Here is a 22,834-nt window from a genome sequence, read left to right on the forward strand (position 1 = left end):
AGCCGCAATTACTGCATGATAACTGTAAGAAAATGCTCGTGTTTCGAAATACTACCACCAAGAAGCAATGGTGGCAGTAAAGTGGCTCAAGAAAGTACAACCAAGCTGAACTTTTTGTGGCATGACGAAAGTTGAATCTCTGAAGTTGCGCCACTAAAAACTTGGCGTATACACATGGAACTGCAGTATACCACTAGCTGTGGCGACACTTCTGTTGCGTGTGTGAACCCAGCTTAATGCCCTGACAATTCTATTCTACATGGAGGTATACCTGTGGTGTCACTGCCAGACACCACACTTGCTAGGTGGTAGCCTTTAAATCGGCCGCGGTCCGTTAGTATACGTCGGACTCGCGTGTCGCCACTGTCAGTGATTGCAGACCGAGCGCCGCCACACGGCAGGTCTAGAGAGACTTCCTAGCCCTCGCCCCAGTTGTACAGTCGACTTTGCTAGAGATGGTTCACTGACAAATTACACTCTCATTTGCCGAGACAATAGTTAGCATAGCCTTCAGCTACGTCATTTGCTACGACCTAGCAAGGCGCCATTATCAATTGCTATTTATCTTGTGATGCATGTACCGTCAGACCGATGTTCAACAATTATGGATTAAAGTTAAGTATTCCAGCAGCTACGTACTTTTCTTGATAGTATAATTACTTTACCTGTTCCAGACCTCACGCCAGCCTGCGTGAGCTTAAACGCGTGCCTTTCGGCTACCTCACAGTGGCTTGGCTGTCTGGCCAAGTCACAACAATACCTCTGTGGAATTCTGTTTCTTTAGCACTGCCATAATCATTCACTTTGTTGACATGCACAAGATATGATAGGATGCCTTGCTTCTTTCCTCATCGCACACGTTTATGGATTAGCAAACCTAGGTAAGTTTTGTTGCAAACGTGAACACTAAAAATGTTCTACATACGAATTGAAAGCTGAAAATGTTACAAATAAGAAGCAGCACCCGATACCAGTAAGCAAACAAGCATTGGTTTCGGAGGTCCAGTTTCACTTGCTACTGATACAAATACAGTAAAAGTCGAATCAAATGGATTACGAAAGCATGCTTTTCACATTACTTCCTTCTGTTTCTGGTTATCCGAAATATAGCAATAAAAATCTAGTTACGTTAAAGAGACCAAATGTTTCGTAATACTAGAGCAAATACGCATTTTAGAACAGGAAAACGTTCGAAATTGCCTTCCTGACACTATGGTATTCACCTATGCTCCGTAATTTTTAGTATTTAAACCAGATGGTGCTCGTGCGCGACAGAAATAATGAAGAAGCAGCAATCTTAAACAGCGGTATGCTAATGTTTTGAACTACTTAAAATGACGGCAGGACCCGCCCACTCTGGCTTCAAAACAACGTTAGCGTAAGTCCCTTCTTTCTTTTTTTTACCTCCATGCGTCCATGTCTTTGCAAAGCATCGTCTGTGGTACCTTGTGACGTCATATTTCAAAGCCGACGGTTGTATCCCATTCTTCAGTATTCAGTAGGCTCTCGTAATCCGGGATTAAACGACTTGCCGCACACGCTTTTCGTGATATTCAGAAACTCGGCGAATTAGCTCAGTGTTGAGTGTCAGGTATGATCCTGCTTCGGGTGCGGACGTATTCATGTCCTGCATCTGCAAGCTGCTGACCACCATCACAAACTTTGTTGCATACACCTTTACTTTAGCACACAGGAAGCTCGCTTCGGCTCAAACCAAGCCCGCCATACCGAAAAAAAACTATCTATTCAGTTCCTAAATGTGGAAACGGACATTTCCCTTGACCTATATAGCTCAAACGCAGCTCTCGATACCTAACAGCAAATCACAAATAAAAAGAAACCACAACCACTAACTTCGCATGCCTACATAACTCACAAAACACCACAGAAACCAAAATCCCAACAACTCTAAAACCCAAAAGCCCCTTAGTCAGTAGATGAATTAAAATACGATCGAAGTACCATAAATATAAAACGAACAAAACATCTCAATTACTATAGAACAAAACCAAAACAAAAATTATTTACCAAGAAAAGTCTATGACAGAATTCACCTAGGCTGACTGGAGTGTGTGCGCACACAAACAACCACGATGACAAACACCAAACTAATCACGCCTAACAAAAACGCCACACACATAAACAAAAGGAAGAAAAACCATATCAACTCGCTGAAAAAAAAGCAAACGCTTACAAGCCCACGTTACAGAACAGACTACCCAGACTCAAATAAACCCACGTTACCACAGTGATAACCAAGACTCAAATGAACCCAATACCACAAGTTAAATTCAGCACGTCAGCATCCACAACTAGAGGCCACCATCAAACGCAACAACACGAGATCTATAAAAGCCAACCAAATAAAAAACAATGTGCCACAGTGACGTCACACACCACAACACCTTTTGCCTACGGGGTGAAAACATAAGGGTGGAATGTGGCGCTTTGTGAATAAGACTAAATATAGGCCAAACAGGAGTGTATTTCTACAGTATCTGACAAGTGGTCATTACGTAGCTGCTAATTGGTCTTAGCGAATTACCGAGCACTAGCTGTGCTGTGGCAAGTGTTCATACCAGAAGTGAAAACTGTATTAATGGATAACCAAGCATTAGTTTTGCTGAACAGTCTAATTATTTGAGTGATACACTTCGTAAATTTTTCGTTCCCTTCAAAATAAATCTACTGATGGTGAGTAACACGTGTTTAGCTGAAAATTCTTTTAGTGAGGGAATTACAGTTTTGAGTACTGACATTTCAAAAGGAGACTTGAGGACCAGAAAATCGAAAATGAACCAGACTCATTGGAATATTTTAACAATGCTAGCAAAATTTATAGCGAAACTGCACCATGGTAAAAATGAACTAAAGGCTCTCAAAGATTTATATGATAGCAGTACTTTTTCTTTCATAGAGAACTATTTAAATTCTGTTGCCAGAGATTTCATAAACAGGCAGTTAAGAAACTCCCATTGTTCACCAGATGCTACGCTTTGGACAACTGAGGACAAGGTATTTGCCCTGTACTCACAGAAGTCAAGCCCTCATCTATTCTGTGGAGCATCTCAAATCTGTCTCTTGTATCTTTTGAGCCAGTATTAAATCCTGCAGTTATGAATGTAATAAAAGCAGAAGCTCAGGTAATGTAAAACAGTGATAGTGTGCTTAGTTGCCTGATGAAATGTCTCTGGAGACAGGTTTGTATTATGGTGTGAGGAGGCAACAAATCTCAGGGTTTCAGGATTTAGGACATTCAGAAACGTCAAATGCATATGCAAACTATGCATTAGTATTCATGGTCAGAGACATACATAAAAATTGGTTGCAGGTCTTGAATATTACTTCACTCAGTTTAAAGCCCTACTTTAAAAGTTCATTATCTTCATTAAAAGGCAGCTGCAAGAAGTAGGGCTGAAGATAATTTGTACAGTTTATGATCAGGAGTGCAAACAACCAGAGAGCACTGGAGGAACACTGCAGTGAGAAATCAATTGAATCCATTCTATTTCATTTTTTAGTCAGGGATGGACCTACTGCAGTGATTTCTCCTCTTACCTCTATTAAAGAATACTAGAAATGCTCTACTACGAAACAAAATACAACTGAGATTTAATAAAGAGGCCAGTTTCAAATTTATTCAGAAGGCTTCACTTGTGTACCAGCAGAAAACATTCAGGACTTTGCCAAAATTGCAAAGGAGTGATCCTGACCTTAAAGATCCTCTTACTAAAATGAAAGTTAAGGTAGCTACAGCCCTGTTCAGTCATACAGTTGAAGTTATTAAGACCTATGTAACGTTTAATATTTTGCATTCAGAGGCAATATACACTGCAGAATTTGTTGAAAAGATAGATTACTTGTTTGATTCACTAACTAGCTCCCATTATTATCCACAAAATAGCAAAGCAAGCCCTCTCATTAGAGTCATCATATATTGAAATGTGGTACAGTTTATTAAAGGAAATGGAAAACTGAAAAGTTTTGGAGATAGGAAGAAGGAGAGATAAGACAAACATAGCAGCTAAGCATGGAGTAGATGATATCATTTTTTTGGAGGTAGTGTAGCAATTCTAATCATTGAAATGAATATTATTTTAAAGGTAATGCTGCTGTTGGTAGATCATGAATTTTTTAAAATTATTCTGTGGTGAAGGTCAGTTGGGAAAATCATGCATCAGCATGTTGTCACATGTAAAACCAGCTGCTTATACCACAGTTACAGCTATGGTAGAGGACGTTTTTACACTTGGTGATAAATGTTCAGAGAGATAGTTTCACAAACTGTACACAGTATGCAAATGAAAGATACAATGGGTCAAGTAAAAGAATTTCCTACATGTGTGTCTCATAGAAAATGTAATAATACATTTATCTGCAGTTTGAATATGAAAGAAGGAAGACAGACTGGAATACTATTCCAATCAACTGGACATAATAAACTATAAAGATAATGTAAAGAAATCAAATTTACCTTTTAGTAAATTAATGAATTATTCGAACTAACCCCACCTCTACTGATGATGAAATATACTTCCACTGATGTTCGTAAGTTATTTCCATTGCCTTGCATAATCAATACACTGTATGAACCACTGAACAAAGGTGACCATGTGAATCGAATTTTCTAGGACTTATCAAAGGCATTTGATTCAGTGGAACACATAATTTTATTACATAAATTACAGTTACTATGAATAAGAGCTGTGGTTAAAAAGTGGTTTAAGTCCTACCTAGAAAACTGGATGCAGTGTGTTGAGATTTCTAGAAAAACACTTATCAGGTCTCAAAACTATTAATATAGGCGTCCTGCAAGGTAGTTTATTGGGTCCAGTCCTTCCTCTTATTTACATTAATGATTTTCTGCAGAGTATCTGATGTGCAGAAAAAATAGTATTTGCTGATGACAGCAACATAGTGATCACAACCAAAACTCCATACAGTTGATAGAAAAGGCAAATGCAGTCTTCAAAGATATTCACAAGGCATCATTGAAAAATAAAGTAACTTTAAACGTAAAGAAAACTAATTGTATGTACTTCCAGTCGAATAAAAGACACAGTGATGTAAATTAACAATTAGTGATGAGGTAATGGAATGTGTAATGGATACCAAATTTTTGGGGTTGAAGGTAGATTGTAAATTGAAATGGACAGAACTTGTAAAAGCTTTAAGAAAGAGACTATCCTCAGCATGATAAGCTCTATGAATACTTGCACCAGTGCACAATATTTCATGCCTCGAAATGATATATTTTGGATACATACACTCAATCCTCAGTTATGGAATCATGTTTTGGGAATATTCAGTCTATCTTCAAGATACAGAAAAGAGCTGTATGGATAATAACAAATAGCAGCAATAGGGCCCATTGTACTGATTTATTCAAAAAAACTAGAAACACTGACTGTCCCATTTGTGAATACACTTTTCAGACTGTAATTACGTAAGAAAAAATATTCATCTGTATGCTACAAACAGCTCAGTACATGACCATGAAACTAGATCCAGCCACTAATTTTACCTAAACAGGAAAAACAAGTCCAAAACACAGAACAGTACGGTATATTATGGCCTAAAACTGTACAACAGGCTGCCATAGGCAATAAATAGTGTAAACGAACTTCATATTTTCAGCCGAAAATTAAAAACATATTTATTAAGTAAAAGTTTTTACAGGGTAAATGAGTATTTGGAATAATTGTAGATAGCTATTGAGGAGACACAAATACCACACAAGCCTATATAAAGTGACAGTATATAGCATAATTACAAATATTGTAAGAATTGACCTGTAAAAATTGTAAGTATTGAACTGTAAACATTGTAAGAACCTGTGGTGGACTCGAGTGTTAATATTTGTAAATTTTACCTCTGAACTTTGTTAACATTCTTATTATTTAGAAAACTGTTATCGTCTCTGATCTTGTTCACATCTACAATGTTTTGAGTGTTGATTAAACATATAAATACATCATTTCTTGTCTTTTATGAAACTTCTACCATAAACCATATTGGTGACCCCGACGTGATAAATATGAAGCCGAACGCATTAGTAGTTTTTTTTTTTTTTTTGTCATCAGTCTACTGACTGGTTTGATGCGGCCCGCCACAGTTTTTGCCCTCTACAGTTCCCTCTAGTACCATGGAAGTCATTCCCTCACGTCTTAGCAGATGTCCTATCATCCTGTCCCTTCTCTTTATCAGTGTTTTCCACATATTCCTTTCCTCTCCGATTCTGCGTAGAACCTCCTCATTCCTTATCTTATCAGTCCACCTAATTTTCAACATTCGTCTATAGCACCACATCTCAAATGCTTCGATTCTCTTCTGTTCCGGTTTTCCCACAGTCCATGTTTCACTACCATACAATGCTGTACTCCAGACGTACATCCTCAGAAATTTCTTCCTCAAATTAAGGCCGGTATTTGATATTAGTAGACTTCTCTTGGCCAGAAATGCCTTTTTTGCCATAGCGAGTACGCTTTTGATGTCCTCCTTGCTCCGTCTGTCATTGGTTATTTTACTGCCTAGGTAGCAGATTTCCTTAACTTCATTGACTTCGTGACCATCAATCCTGATGTTAAGTTTCTCGCTGTTCTCATTTCTACTACTTCTCATTACCTTCGTCTTTCTCAGATTTACTCTCAAACCATACTGTGTACTCATTAGACTGTTCATTCCATTCAGCAGATCATTTAATTCTTCTTCACTTTCACTCAGGATAGCAATGTCATCAGCGAATCGTATCATTGATATCCTTTCACCTTGTATTTTAATTCCACTCCTGAACCTTTCTTTTATTTCCATCATTGCTTCCTCGATGTACAGATTGAAGAGTAGGGGCGAAAGGCTACAGCCTTGTCTTACACCCTTCTTAATACGAGCACTTCGTTCTTGATCGTCCACTCTTATTATTCCCTCTTGGTTGTTGTACATATTGTATATGACCCGTCTCTCCCTATAGCTTACCCCTACTTTTTTCAGAATCTCGAACGGCTTGCACCATTTTATATTGTCGAACGCTTTTTCCAGGTCGCCAAATACTATGAAAGTGTCTTGATTTTTCTTTAGCCTTGCTTCCATATTAGCCGTAACGTCAGAATTGCCTCTCTCGTCCCTTTACTTTTCCTAAAGCCAAACTGATCGTCACCTAGCGCAGTCTCAATTTTCTTTTCCATTCTTCTGTATATTGTTCTTCTAAGCAGATTCGATGCATGAGCTGTTAAGCTGATTGTGCGATAATTCTCGCACTGGTCAGCTCTTGTGTGGATGATGCTTTTCCGAAAGTCAGGTGGTATGTCGCCAGACTGATATATTCTACACACCAACGTGAATAGTCGTTTTGTTGCCATTTCCCCAATGATTTTAGAAATTCTGATGGAATGTTATCTATCCCTTCTGCCTTATTTGACCGTAAGTCCTCCAAAGCTCTTTTAAATTCCGATTCTAATACTGGATCCCCTATCTCTTCTAAATCGACTCCTGTTTCTTCTTCTATCACATTAGACAAATCTTCACCCTCATAGAGGCTTTCAATGTATTCTTTCCACCTATCTGCTCTCTCCTCTGCATTTAACAGTGGAATTCCCGTTGCAGTCTTAATGTTACCACCGTTGCTTCTAATGTCACCAAAGGTTGTTTTGACTTTCCTGTATGCTGAGTCTGTCCTTCCGACAATCATATCTTTTTCGATGTCTTCACATTTTTCCTGCAACTATTTCGTCTTAGCTTCCCTGCACTTCCCATTTATTTCATTCCTCAGCGACTTGTAGTTCTGTATTCCTGATTTTCCCGAAACATGTTTGCACTTCCTCCTTTCAATCAACTGAAGTATTTCTTCTGTTACCCATGGTTTCTTCGCAGCTACCTTCTTTGTACCTATGTTTTCCTTCCCAACTTCTGTGATGGCCCTTTTTAGAGATGTCCATTCTTCTTCAACTGTACTGCCTACTGCGCTATTCCTTATTGCTGTATCTATAGCGTTAGAGAACTTCAAACGTATCTCGTCATTCCTTAGTACTTCCGTATCCCACTTCTTTGTGTATTGATTCTTCCTGACTAATGTCTTGAACTTCAGCCTACTCTTCATCACTACTATATTGTGATCTGAGTCTATATCTGCTCCTGGGTACGCCTTACAATCCAGTATCTGATTTCGGAATCTCTGTCTGACCATGATGTAATCTAATTGAAATGTTCCCGTATCTCCCGGCCTTTTCCAAGTATACCTCCTCCTCTTGTGATTCTTGAACAGGGTATTCGCTATTACTAGCTGAAACTTGTTACAGAATTCAATTAGTCTTTCTCGTCTTTCATTCCTTGTCCCAAGCCCATATTCTCCTGTAACCTTTTCTTCTACTCCTTCCCCTACAACTGCATTCCAGTCGCCCATGACTATTAGATTTTCGTCCCCCTTTACATACTGCATTACCCTTTCAATGTCCTCATACACTTTCTCTATCTGTTCATCTTCAGCTTGCGACGTCGGCATGTATACTTGAACTATCGTTGTCGGTGTTGGTCTGCTGTCGATTCTGATTAGAACAACCTGGTCACTGAACTGTTCATAGTAACACACCCTCTGCCCTACCTTCCTATTCATAACGAATCCTACACCTGTTATACCATTTTCTGCTGCTGTTGATATTACCCGATACTCATCTGACCAGAAATCCTTGTCTTCCTTCCACTTCACTTCGCTGACCCCTACTATATCTAGATTGAGCCTTTGCATTTCCCTTTTCAGATTTTCAGATTTTCTAGTTTCCCTACCACGTTCAAGCTTCTGACATTCCACGCCCTGACTCGTAGAACGTTATCCTTTCGTTGATTATTCAATCTTTTTCTCATTAGTAGTTAGTGAAGCTTAAAAATGATCGTCGACAGCAACAGCGCAAATCCAACGCCCGCGTTAGTACAGAACGAAGCGGATATTACTCGTGTTTCAATGAAGATTCTGCCTGTCTGGAAGAAAAACATAAAAGTATTGTTCCTTCAAGTAAAAGCACAGTGTAACACGTTGGGTATCACTAACGAAACCACGAAATTCAGTCATGTTGTTGCATCACTGGGAGCTAATGTCCTAGAATTAATTTACGACATTTTGACTCCACCACTATCTACCACTCCGTTCACAGAGCTTAAAACAAGACTAATTCAGGAATTTGAAGAGTCAGAAAATAGAAAAGTAACGAAATTATTAAGAGAACCGGAATTAGATGATAAGAAGCCAACTCAGCTCTTACTTTAGCTGGCACGCAAGTCAACGACGGTTTTTTGAAAATCGTATTTATCCAGCGGCTTCCTGTCACCGCACGTTCTATAGTAGCTACAAGTAAAGATGATCTTGACACCATAGCCACTATGGCTGACAAAATTGTCGAATTTTCACAAAGGGGTAGGATATATGTACTCACACCCTGCAGGCATCATCCACTATTGCAGTCAGTAAAGTAAATGATACCAGTAACGATACAATCTCAAAACTAGAAACGCAGACTGCTGAATTAACGCTGACAGTCAATGAACTCAAAACACTGTCACATTCAAGAGGCTGGCCACGCTTCTCTCGCTCCTCACCAAGTAGATAACGAGACAGGTCACGGTCAGCCCAGTGTTTTAATCGTAATGGAGCACTACGTTGGTATCACTTTAAACATCGCCACAGGACAAAGAGATGTTAGATTAGATTAGATTAGATTAATACTAGTTCCATGGATCATGAATACAATATTTCGTAATGATGTGGAACGAGTCGAATTTTCTAATACATGACATCATTAGGTTAATTTAACAACATACTTAAGTTAATATAACAACTTTATTTTTTTGTGTTTTTTGTTTTTCTTTTTCTTTTTTATTTTTATTTTTTTTATTTTTTAAATATTTTTTTTTCTTAATTTATATCTAAAAATTCCTCTATGGAGTAGAAGGAGTTGTCATTCAGAAATTCTTTTAATTTCTTCTTAAATACTTGTTGGTTATCTGTCAGACTTTTGATACTATTTGGTAAGTGACCAAAGATTTTAGTGCCAGTATAATTCACCCCTTTCTGTGCCAAAGTTAGATTTAATCTTGAATAGTGAAGATCATCCTTTCTCCTAGTATTGTAGTTATGCACACTGCTATTACTTTTGAATTGGGTTTGGTTGTTAATAACAAATTTCATAAGAGAGTATATATACTGAGAAGCTACTGTGAATATCCCTAGATCCTTAAATAAATGTCTGCAGGATGATCTTGGGTGGACTCCAGCTATTATTCTGATTACACGCTTTTGTGCAATAAATACTTTATTCCTCAGTGATGAATTCCCCCAAAATATGATGCCATATGAAAGCAATGAGTGAAAATAGGCGTAGTAAGCTAATTTACTAAGATGTTTATCAACAAAATTTGCAATGATCCTTATTGCATAAGTAGCTGAACTCAAACGTTTCAGCAGATCATCAATGTGTTTCTTCCAATTTAATCTCTCATCAATGGACATACCTAAAAATTTGGAATATTCTACCTTAGCTACATGCTTCTGATTAAGGTCTATATTTATTAATGGCGTCGTACCATTCACTGTACGGAACTGTATGTACTGTGTCTTATCAAAATTCAGTGAGAGTCCATTTACAAGGAACCACTTAGTAATTTTCTGAAAGACAGTATTGACAATTTCATCAGTTAATTCTTGTTTGTCAGGTGTGATTACTATACTTGTATCATCAGCAAAGAGAACTAACTTTGCCTCTTCATGAATATAGAATGGCTATTCATTAATATATAATAAGAACAACAAAGGACCCAAGACTGACCTTTGTGGAACCCCATGCTTGATAGTTCCCCAGTTTGAGGAATGTGCTGATCTTTGCATGTTACGAGAACTACTTATTTCAACTTTCTGCACTCTTCCAGTTAGTTACGAATTAAACCATTTGTGCACTATCCCACTCATGCCACAATACTTGAGCTTGTCTAGCAGAATTTCATGATTTACACAATCGAAAGCCTTTGAGAGATCACAAAAAATCCCAATGGGTGGTGTTCGGTTATTCAGATCATTCAAAATTTGACTGGTGAAAGCATATATGGCATTTTCTGTTGAAAAACCTTTCTGGAAACCAAACTGACATTTTGTTAGTACTTCATTTTTACAGATATGTGAAGCTACTCTTGAATACATTACAAAGAGATGTCAGAGCGCATGCTCGTTTCGACCATCTCCCACCCAGGATTCCAACGAACAGTCAAACTCAAACGCTCCACACAAGCGGCGGCAGGTGATCGGAGCCATCTTTCACGTCGTCTATTTCTCACAGATAGAAGTAGCGGAAGTCGTTACCTAATTGACACCGGAGCTGATATTTCTGTGACCGCCGAAAGAAAACAGATCGTAAACTTCATGCTGCAAATGGCACTGGTATTAATATATACAGAGAGCATGTATTATTACTGAGTTTGGGTTCACGGCGCAACTTCACATGGAATTTCGTAATTGCAGATGTGCAATCGCCGATTATCGGAGCTGACTTTATTCACCATTATAATCTTTTAGTAGACCTCAAGAACAGACGACTCATTGACCTGGTAACGTCAGCAGCAATGTCTGGCACATCAAGGTCTCGGGCATAGAAACAGTTCATGTAATGCCACCAGATCAAAGATATGCTGCCATTCTGAAGAAATTTCCCAACTTGCTCCAAGAAAACGTCCATTTTGACATCCCAGATACCACTGTTTTTCATACATTGTCACAGAAGGATATCCTGTGGCAGCAAAGGCACGACGACTACCACTAGATAAACTTAAAGCAGCTAAAGCAGAATTCCAACAGATGATTAATATGAAAGTCTGTCAGCCGTCAAAGAGCGCCTGGGCAAGCCTCCTCCACTTAGTTCCCAACGAAGACGGATCCTGGAGGCCTTGTGGAGACTAGCGTGCTCTCAACTAAATCGCCAAGCTGACAGGTGTCCTATTCCTAACTTTCAAGATTTTAACAGCCAAATGTATGGAAAACAATTATTTTCAAAGACAGAGCTGGTCAGAGCCTATCATCACATCCCTGTACCTCCAGACGATGTACCTAAGACTGCAGTCATAACTCCATTTGGTTTGTTTGAGTTTTTGTGACTTCCGCACACGCAGCACAAACTTTTCAAAGGTATATAGACAATATATTGAGAGACCCCGATTTCGTTTACTGTTATATGGAAGACATTCTAGTGGCATCACAGGATGAAGAAGAGCACAAGAAGCATCTTGAATTGCTTTTCGAATGCCTTAGTAAATTCAACATCAGAATTAATCTGAGCAATTGTATTTTCGGTTCAATAGAAGTACCTTTCCTGGGATATGTGGTAACTGCAGAGGGAATCAAACCACTACCAGATCGAGTACAAACCATTGTTGACTATCTGCTATGTACAACAATAAAAGAACTGCGCCGATTTCCTGGCCTCATTAATTTTTACCGAAGAGCACTATCAAATTCAGCCAGTAAACAAGCAGAACTTTTGAACCTACTCTATGGGACTAAGAAAAACGATAACAGGAAAATTAATTGGACAGAAAATCTTCGACAAGCCTTTAATGACCTAAAAATAGCTTGGCCAGTTCAGCACTTCTGGCTCATCCATCTTCCAATTTACCTCTAATTTTAATACTTGACACCTCAGATAATGCTACTGGTGCATCTTTACAACAAATCAAAGACAATAATCTGCAACCATTAGCGTTCTTCTCTAAGAAACTGACAAATGCAGAGAGGAATTATTCAACCAATGACAGAGAACTCCTTGTAGCCTACACAGCAGTGAAGCACTTTCAGTACATGCTTGAAGGATGTGATTTTCCAATTTACACCGACCACAAGCCACTCACCTCCACGTTCAAGCAACGTTCGGAAAAAGCTTCTCCACGTCAGATTCCACACACTATTTTCATCGGACAGTTTACCACAGATATACATTACACTACTGGGAAGGAGAACCTCGCAGCCGATGCTTATTCACGAATTGCTTCAATCACCATACCTCCAACTGTTACCATGGAACAAATTGCGGAAAGCCAACGATGTGATGAAGAGCTTCCACACATCAAGAATACGACGTCCCTTGCACTTCAAACAATAATGATGCCAAATGGTAAATAACTTGTTTGTGACATATCTGGAGATATGATTCGCCCATATGTACCTCAACAAATACAACAAGCAATTTTCAACTCGCTACACAATGTAGCTCGCCCTGGTGTTCAAGTAACCATTAATTCGGTCAGAAAGCACTTCATTTGGACGTCACTAAAAAAAGATGGAAGTCCTGGACTTCAGCATGTATTCCTTGCCAACGAAGTAAAGTCTAGAGACACACCAATAGCGCATCGGACATTATCCTCAAACGACAATAAGATTCAATCATATTAACATGGACATAGTTGGGTCCCTATCTCCATCACAAGCGTATCACTATTTACTAACAATTATTGATCGTTTTTCCCAATGGCCAGAAGCGGTTCCATTAGCTGACATCACAGCAGAAACAGTTTCAAAAAAACGGTTCAAATGGCTCTGAGCACTATGGGACTTAACATCTATGGTCATCAGTCCCCTGGAACTTAGAACTACTTAAACCTAACTAACCTAAGGACATCACACAACACCCAGCCATCACGAGGCAGAGAAAATCCCTGACCCCGCCGGGAATCGAACCCGGGAACCCGGGCGTGGGAAGCGAGAACGCTACCGCACGACCACGAGATGCGGACAGAAACAGTTTCATTTGCGATAGTCTCAACATGGATATCTCATTTTGGGACACCTCATATCATAGCTACTGATCATGGTAGGCAGTTTGAATGCCAACTTTCCAAATGTCTCACAAGCACATTGGGCATTGTCCACATCAAAACTACAGCTCATCATCCTACAGCAAATGGAAAAATTGAACAATGGCATCATCAGTTAAAAATCTGCTTTAAAAGCACAGATGTCTGTATGACGGTTTCGTAGCTTCCTGTTAGGGCTTCACTCCGACATAATCCCGCAAGTCAATACCTCGCCAGTGGAAATGACTTGTGGTTCAGCAATTAGCTTACCAGGGGCATTTCTCGATGAAAAGAAGTTAGTAACTGACATCCCAACCTTCGTCTTCAAATTGAAGGAACAAATGAGGAGCCTAAGACCAGTTCCAACAGAATAACATGACCACAAGAAGATCTTTATTCACCCACAACTGATGACAAGCAAGTATGTCTTCATTCGACATGATGCTGTCAGAACGCCACTTCAGCCAACATATGACAGGTCATATCTAGTCCTGTCTCGCAATGACAACACTTCAAGGTGGAGATGCCAACAGGAAAACAAACTATTAGCACTGACCGATGAAACCGGCATTCCTTCTGACAGACTATTCATTGGACAACACGGAAGACACTGCAGGAGACACTACTTTGCATATTCCATCACATTCCATTCCAAGGACTGTCAGCCTTCACAAGACAACAGACAGCAATCAAGCCAGTGCATCTTCACCACAGATCGCCAGATCAGGTCGACAGGTCACCTACCCTCGAAACTACATGGCCGCTGTCACTGCGGAGGGAGTGTGTGGTGGACAACAATGTTAATATTTGTAAATTATATCTCTGAACTTTGTGTACATTCTTATTACTTAGAAAATCAGGGGGGTGAAACTCATATAGGGATTTCCGGTAACAGGACGTTGGTTTGGTCCCAGGCCACTTGGAGCGCTGCAAGTTAAGCAATTTATAGTCTCGTGTTCCTATTGGATGACATAGTCTTCCATGATTGTTTTCGTATCGTAGCAACGTGATCGTGATTTTTCGTTTAAATTGCAGTGTAAGTATGTTGCTATTATTCTGCTTAATTTTTGGATGCATTCGTAATATTTGATGGTGAGATGATTCAGTATGTACTTTTTTACTTTTGTTTCATATAGAACACGAGGTTGTATCATCACATTACGTTCTGTGGACTCTTGTATATTTGTTCCTACAAAGAAATACAATTTCCGTTGCTCAGTTTACTTAAAGAGTAAGTATATTTCCTATTTCTGTTCATATTTCCTTATATTTCATAGAGAATCCCATGCTAGCAGCTTTTGACATAGTTGGTATTCAACTTTCCGAATCCTGTAATGGAATATAATTCTGGCTTTAATTCATCTTCCTTTTTGCCACGAAGTACTCTTAGTGACATAATAAGTACCATTTATTGTGCCATTTACTACATACCAAATATTGGACGTGTTACAAATGATTCGTAATGCCTCGAGTGTGTTCTATTTCCCGTTTTCGACAATAAATATTCTGTACAGTACATAACACTCTATCCAGGTAAAAAGTGTTTATTGCTGTTGTATCGACAATAGTTGTGTTCTCACATAATAAGACATTTGTTTGGAAGTCACACAAAGGAGGTCCTTCAAGCAGTTGGACATTTACACGTATTATTGTGGCAATATCCAATGCAGTAGAAATCTTCTCGCACTTTAATGCTCAACACAATCTAATACAGATTTACAGCTGTAACTGTTACTGATAATGTACAGTTGAATTTGGTATCTACCCTGGTATCTAGATGCTGAAATATACTGAAATGGTACAATAAGCAGTGTTTCTACTGCCTGATAGCACTGTTTAACAAAGTAGTGTTGAATATAGAATATAGTGCAAGTACACTCACGCAGTTATATATAGAGTGATGTGCATATCCGTAGTGGAAATGAGAATTTGTTTCGTTTTTTCACTATTTTGTAGCAATACCACATCAGATTACAAGCCATGATAAGAGTTATCAATACTTCAGTACAGGATAGCTGCATTTAGACATAAGCTAATATGATTTTTGATAGTGAAATTAATTTCACATTGAGTTTTCTTTAACATTAATCAATGTAAACCATACCTGATCTTTTTCTTGTTCCTAATTTTTGGTTTGAATAACATTTCAGACACATGAGGATGGATCATACAGGAAGAGAAGAATCCAGTTTGAGATTGAAATTGAAATACTCGTGCAAGTTTCCTGGATGCAGGAGTAGTTATTACATAAAAACAAATTCCAAGCACAGGAATAAACATTTGTATAAATTTCCAGCTGCATCAAAAAGTGAGACTTTAAAGAAGTGGAAATTGATCTGTAATATAGATGAAGGTGTCAACTGTAGTTATTATTATGTGTGTGAGGATCATTTTTATGAAGCAGATTTTGTGAACTTTACTAGACACAGGCTAAATCCTGGTTTTATACCAAAGCACATGGAATTGGTGTTGTATCACCCTCCCCCCACCCATCTGTGTTACACTGGTGGTGATGGTGGTGGTGGCAGTTTCACCACATCGGGTGCAAATATAATTGTGCATGAGACAGGTCACAATGCAAAATCTACAGTAATACAACAAAGCAGTCCCCCTTTACAGAACACAGATGATGGTGAGTACAGCTCTTTATCCTCGCCTGTTTATGATGTAGAAAGTAGTCCAGGTGTAATGGCATCTGGCGTTTCTAAACGTGATTTTACTCCAAGAAAACACAAAATGTATAAACTGCATAGACTTACAGTTTCCAGAGTGTGTAAATTGAAAAAAACAGCTACAGAATGAGAGGAATAAATTGAAAATTCTAAAAGAGTTGTATGATGACAGGAAATTTCAGTTAATTGAAGAAGACTTGAATGATGTGACTAAAACTTTTATTAATAGTCAGTTAATAAATGCCAATATGCAGCCCACTGCAGTACGGTGGTCTATACAAGATAAGGCATTTGCTTTATCTATTTATAAGCGTAGTCCCTGGTTGTACAGATATTTGGCCACATACTTCTGCCTTCCATCTGTCAGGCTGCTCAAGGGAGTGCTTTCCCACATACCATTTGATACAGGACTTAATCCAGCTTTATTAAACTTTTTAGCAAGGGAAGTAAGTAATATGCATGAAAATGACATGTATTGTGCTCTACGTTTTGATGAAATGTCTCTGGATGATAGTATGTACTATGATGCACACAAACAGCTAATCTATGGGTATCAGGACTTGGGTCATTTAGGACATTCACCTGTAGCTGCTAGTCAAGCATTGGTTTTTATGCTGCAAGGCATTCACAGAACTTGGAAACAAGTTCTAGCATATTACTTCACCGCAACCACTTTCCACTACACCCATTTGAAATCACTCATTGTTCACATCATAAGTGAAATACAGAATATTGGGTTCAAAGTGGTTTGTACTGTATGTGACCAGAATGCAACAAACCAAAAAGCACTTAAGCAACTGTGTGAAGCAAATTTGTTGAAGCCCAGTATATTTCATTTTGTCGTTAATAATCAACCAATTGTTACCATTTATGATGTACCACATTTGCTCAAAAACACTAAAAATGCTTTGATAGATAATAAAATTCAATTTGAACCTAACAAAGCAGCAAAGTTTGAGTACATCAGTACAGTGTTCTTTTTGGATAAAAAACGGTTCAAAACTCTACCTAAATTAAAAGCACAACACTTTAACTTTTCTGATTCCCATGTCAAAATGAAGGTAAAAGTTGCTGCTGCACAAATGAGCCATACTGTTGCAGCAGCAATTGAAACATATTTCTACTCACACATTACCATCTGAAGCTATACACACAGCTGAGTTTGTGGAAAAGGTAGATAATCTCTTTGATTCACTCAACAGTAATGAGCAATATCCTAGGGATGGAAAACAATTTAGGTGTGCTTTATCAGAAAATTCGCCACATTTAGAAATGTGGTATAGCATATTGAGGGAAATAGGCAGCTGGCAAATAATAGATTTAAAAACAGGAAGAAACAAGACTAATATATTTAGCTTCATAAAAGGGTGGCAGATTACATTACAGTCTATTATTTTCTTGTGGAAGACCTTGAAAGTGGTTGGCTTTAAGTACTTAAATTTAAAGGCGTTCAATCAAGATGCTTTAGAAAATTTCTTTTGTTGTATAAGACAATATGGTATTGCTAATACAAACTTGTTTTCAGTTTGTACAAGCTCTGAAGACTTGTGTTGTCAATCATATGACTTTGCCTTTCAAAGCCATGAGTGTAAGTAACTGTGAAAATGATGATTACACTCCCTTGAGCAGTTTGTGTCACTTTTTGGCAGCTAGTGGTAGGAGTGAACATTTAAGTGAATGTGAGATGAATGATACTGATACTCCTGAGCAAATTTATTCTTACCCAGATGGTATCATCGAATCTGTAGAAGATCAACAATCCTTAGCCTATGTAGCAGGCTATGTACTAAAAGCCATAGATGTACCAGATGATTGTGAAACATGTTATACCAGTCTCTACTCCTCTGTTGTGACTGAAAATCATTTATTTACCTCATTTAAAGAGAATAGTGAGGAGCATTCTCATTTGAAATATGCAAGTGAAAGAGTCATGATTTTCCTAAGGGCACTCCATGGTCAGCTGTATGAGTATCTAAATAGTCATGGTCACACAAGAAGACTTCATGATCATTTAAAAAAAAAAAACATTTGTTCTGTCTCATACAACAATTTGTAATAAACATGACATTGAAGAGAGACTTCTGAAGACAAGTATTTCATTTATAATATACAAGTATGTGAAAGAAAAGAAATTTACAAACAAGAGGAAATTGTGTATGCAACAACTTAAAAAGAAGTTCAAATCATGTTAAAAGACTTTGTATTTTGTTTATTATGTGTACAATGGGAGTAAGCTCCCTATACATATACAAATGTTGTGTTAAAAGCAGAGAATTACATGTTCTTGTATCAAAATCATGCCTTTGATTTGTTATGACAAAATCTGGTAATTCAGCAGGAACATAACTTAACACTTTCTAGATGTGATGATTGGATTCTAAAAGTATAATGAATAAAGTGCTGTCAAAGGGAATTTGTGTTAATTTTCAGTAGTGTACCAAACAAAGTTTTCAAAGAGGAAGTACATAAATAAAAATGTTAAAAATAAATGTTGTACCAACGTCTTCTTTCATTAATTAAACATGATGGGTGTTGCCAAAATAACAGCCAAGTTGGGGAAAAAAGAAGAAAAAATGTTATGTGTTGCAGTTCATTTTCTTTGTATGTCTCATTGGCAAAAGCATTTTCGCTACATTCATGGAGTGTCTACCTGCTCTGCTCCCAATTTGTTTTTCAGTTGATGTAAAGTAGTATTTTGTGTGTTTCATAAATTTATTTGAACTGTGCAGAAGTTCAATTTCATATGACTGAATATCCATAAATAACAATCAACAGAAAAAATAATAAATCGGATTTTGTAGACTTTACAGTACATCCTTGGTTTGTAGCACAGATTTTTTTGTAAATGACCTCTTGCTTATCCATTAGCTGTGTAGTTATTTATTTGTGTAACCTACTATTCCACTTTCGATCATGCGAGTGGACATAATGTGCTTTAGGATATGTGGAAACTTAAAAATCATTTATATATGCATGCAATGTCAGACGATTTTTTAGTCTGACATGTGCTAAAGCTCGTTTATTTCCACATGATAATGGCCACACGGCCAAAATCGCAGTATTTAGTTTTACAAAAAAATTTCACAGTCAAAAGGTGACGTCGTAATTTACGAAAATTTTCACAATGTAAACTGCAGCTACGAGTAGTTAATGTTTGTTTTTGATTCAGACTTCTTTTATATATTACTTTGCAAGATCTCAAAAACCTTTATCACTGCACTATGTAGCCCACATTCAAAGATTAAATGAATAATATTGTCATCTAATTCGCGTATTTAGAAATAAACATAAGAGATTTTCGCGCCATATTTTCTCGTATTGAAGTTCACAGCCAGGCCACAAGTAGCGCTGGTGTCGTTCTGTACTCCCGTATAATAACGTGGTCTTTGCACTTCTACTATATTGGTGTTCTGTGTAGAAAACTGTTATCATCTCTGATCTTGTCCACATCTACAATGTTTTGAGTGTTGATTAAACGCATAAATACATCATTTCTGGTCTGTTATGGACTTTTTAACATAAACCATAAACTCATGTATGCTTCAGTTCATAAGACACAATTGACGACATCTATACAATTTTTGTTATACGGATGAATAAACATATAAATTTAAAATCTGCCAGGAAGTTTCATATCTGCGCACACTCGGCTGTAGAGTGAAAATTTCATTCTAGAAACATCCCCCAGGCTGTGGCTAAGCCATGTCTCCGCAGTATCCTTTCATTCAGGAGTGCTAGTTCTGCAAGGTTCGCAGGAGACCTTCTGTAAAGTTTGGAAGATAGGAGACGAGGTACTGGCAGAAGTAAAGCTTTGAGGACGGGGCGTGAGTCGTGCTTGGGTAGCTCAGTTGGTAGAGCACTTGCCCGCGAAAGGCAAAGGTCCCGAGTTCGAGTCTCGGTCCGGCACACAGTTTTAATCTGCCAGGAAGTTAAAAAAAAAATACAGTTCATATTGTGATATAGACGAGTTACAGTCACGCCTATACTGAAGTATGTTGTAGCTACGATTAAATTGTTTTATTCTGATGGAAGCCAAAAAAATAACGTGGGAAGTTCGGAAGGTTTATATTAGAAAAATTAAAAGCACAAAATAATTAAGATTTACGCAAGGGAGGACGCGGACAATGTTTACTTTTCTTTAGTTCCTCTCCATTCCAGTTCGGGCGCTGCTGTCGCTGTTTGTTTTTTAACGCGGGAGTCGCGTTTCTCATTTGTTGGTTTGTGATTATGCGTGCGCACTACGCAGTGTCAACTGTCAAGCGACAAGCGTTGGAAGCAACAGGTAAACAATGTGCGGCTGTGACGAACGTTTTCTGTAGTACAAAAAGCTTACTATTGACGCCAATAACATCACACACATTAGGATTAAATTGAAACCACACCTGTTTTTTTTCTTTTAAATGCTTGTACATGGTCGGTTTTTTTTTCTTTCAGTACTGCGTCATCTGCTGCCGCTCTGTCCACTGTGACTTGTGGTCCAGGAAGTGCCGATACACGCTTACAGCCTGAGATGTCTGTAATAAATTTGAATCCACAGCAGTCAGAAACCCGGCGTGTGGGCATTCGTGACTTGCCAGATGAGATTTTATTAAAGATCTTTTCTCACATGTCAGTCAGTGAGCTCGTAGGCACTGTACAGAAAGTGTGCTCTCGCTGGAAAGTGCTGTCACAAGCTGCACAGTTGTGGACTGATAAGGTATATAGAATCGGGTAAGATATCAGTTGATACATTTGTCAGTTCCGTAGTTGGTGTAGTGCATTAACAAAATACGGTAGCGTGTTAACTTTGTGCATTGAGCTCCGAAATCGCTATTAAACTCTTGGTTTGAAAGTGTGGGTATTCTGGTTTTCTTTCTCAAATGCGTCCAAATTTTAGTACCACTTAACTGAACTGGAAATAAATGTTGTACACATACTTTGTTGTGAGTTTACAGAAGCCCTGCATTTTTTCATTTTCATGTAAAGTAATTCTGATACATAGAGCCAATTTCCAGGGGGTCATCATTGAACCAATACCCACACTATTCCATATCAGTGAAGTGGAAAAGGCTTTTCCTTCCTATGGTACATTTGTCATGATATTGCTTAACAACTGACCCATTAATATGCATATTTGTTTGAGGCATTGATTTGTTATTTAACTAATTAATGACCCACAGTTCTTATGCATTTAAGTCTGCAGCATGGAGGAGAGAATATAATATATATATATATATATATATATATATATATATATATATATATATATATATATGTATGTGTGTGTGTGTGTGTGTGTGTGTGTGTGTGTGTGTGTAGAGTGGAAGTGATAGCTACTTTAGCCTTCATTCAAGCATATTCCTTCATATTTTAATTAGTAAATCTTAAGAATACTGGCCCTTTATCATGGAACTAGTTGTTGTATGTAAATTACAAGTATTGTTTATGTGATGAAGCTCGTGTTTTACACTCACTTCGTTTTGTGCCCTTCACTGCTTGTTTCAATGTATGTGTGGAACCTATTGGGTAAATGTTTGTGGCACATGTATTCATGCCATTAACAAACTGGCTTTTACTGTATAATTAATCTTGTACCCTCTGTCTCTAGTGAGTTGTCTTTCTCCTTGGATAAGTATGAAAAAACCTCATGTTACTCAATTGATAAAGCAGACTGAAAATGTTACTTACAACTTTTGGTTTTTTGTATTGCCGAAATTAAAAGTGCTGATGATTCTGTAGTTTGAACTACAGATTGGCATATCAGCACTGTTAGGAAAATGATGGATTCGTACTCATAGTAAGGATGATACATTGAGTTGCAGACAGGCACTATGAAACGACTGTTACACATTTAGCTGTCAGCCAAAGGCTAATTCAGAAAAGCGGAACACTCTTTTCATTGTACCTGTCAGCAACTCAGTATCTTGTCTGTACTGTGAGCAGCAATCTATCCTTTTCGTAATATTGTTGATTATGATTCTAGAAATTTATTCAACAGACATGTAATACTTATTTTGTATGTCTGCCGTAACCAAAATGATTAAATCTTGCACTATGCCAAATGCTCTTGCCCCATGTCTGTCTCTCGGCAGTTTCTTACTTAATGAAAATAGTGCTTTCAGCTCGTTGCTGCACTTACAGGTGCTTTCACTTGGAAGTGGAACATGGCCAAATTTAATGAGAAAGACTTGTTGCACTGTAATTACTGATTTGCTTATTGCGAACTGTAAAACAAGGAAGACTTCCCACTAAGAAATCTTGATTTTTCCCGATAACTCTGTAGAGTAGCAGTTGAAGAAACTGTTTGTAGTTATGTAGATAACTGAACTACTTTATTTCTAACACTGAATCATTACTGGACATGACAA

The 22,834-nt window shown here is 38.0% G+C and overlaps 1 protein-coding gene across 1 annotated transcript in view; it reads left to right on the plus strand.

Annotated features, from left to right (window-relative positions):
* Positions 1 to 20,699: 20,699 nt before the first annotated feature.
* LOC124718880 overlaps positions 20,700 to 22,834 on the plus strand; it is an 80,457-nt gene continuing 78,322 nt past the window's right edge. Inside the window, exons 1-2 of the mRNA XM_047244517.1 lie at positions 20,700 to 20,769; positions 20,922 to 21,197. Of these exons, the coding sequence (XP_047100473.1) occupies positions 20,998 to 21,197 (200 nt within the window). The 5' untranslated portion in view covers positions 20,700 to 20,769; positions 20,922 to 20,997. The remainder of the gene's footprint in view (positions 20,770 to 20,921; positions 21,198 to 22,834) is intronic.

Source organism: Schistocerca piceifrons, chromosome 10, assembly GCF_021461385.2.
Source record: "Schistocerca piceifrons isolate TAMUIC-IGC-003096 chromosome 10, iqSchPice1.1, whole genome shotgun sequence".
Taxonomy (NCBI): Eukaryota; Metazoa; Arthropoda; class Insecta; order Orthoptera; family Acrididae; genus Schistocerca; species Schistocerca piceifrons.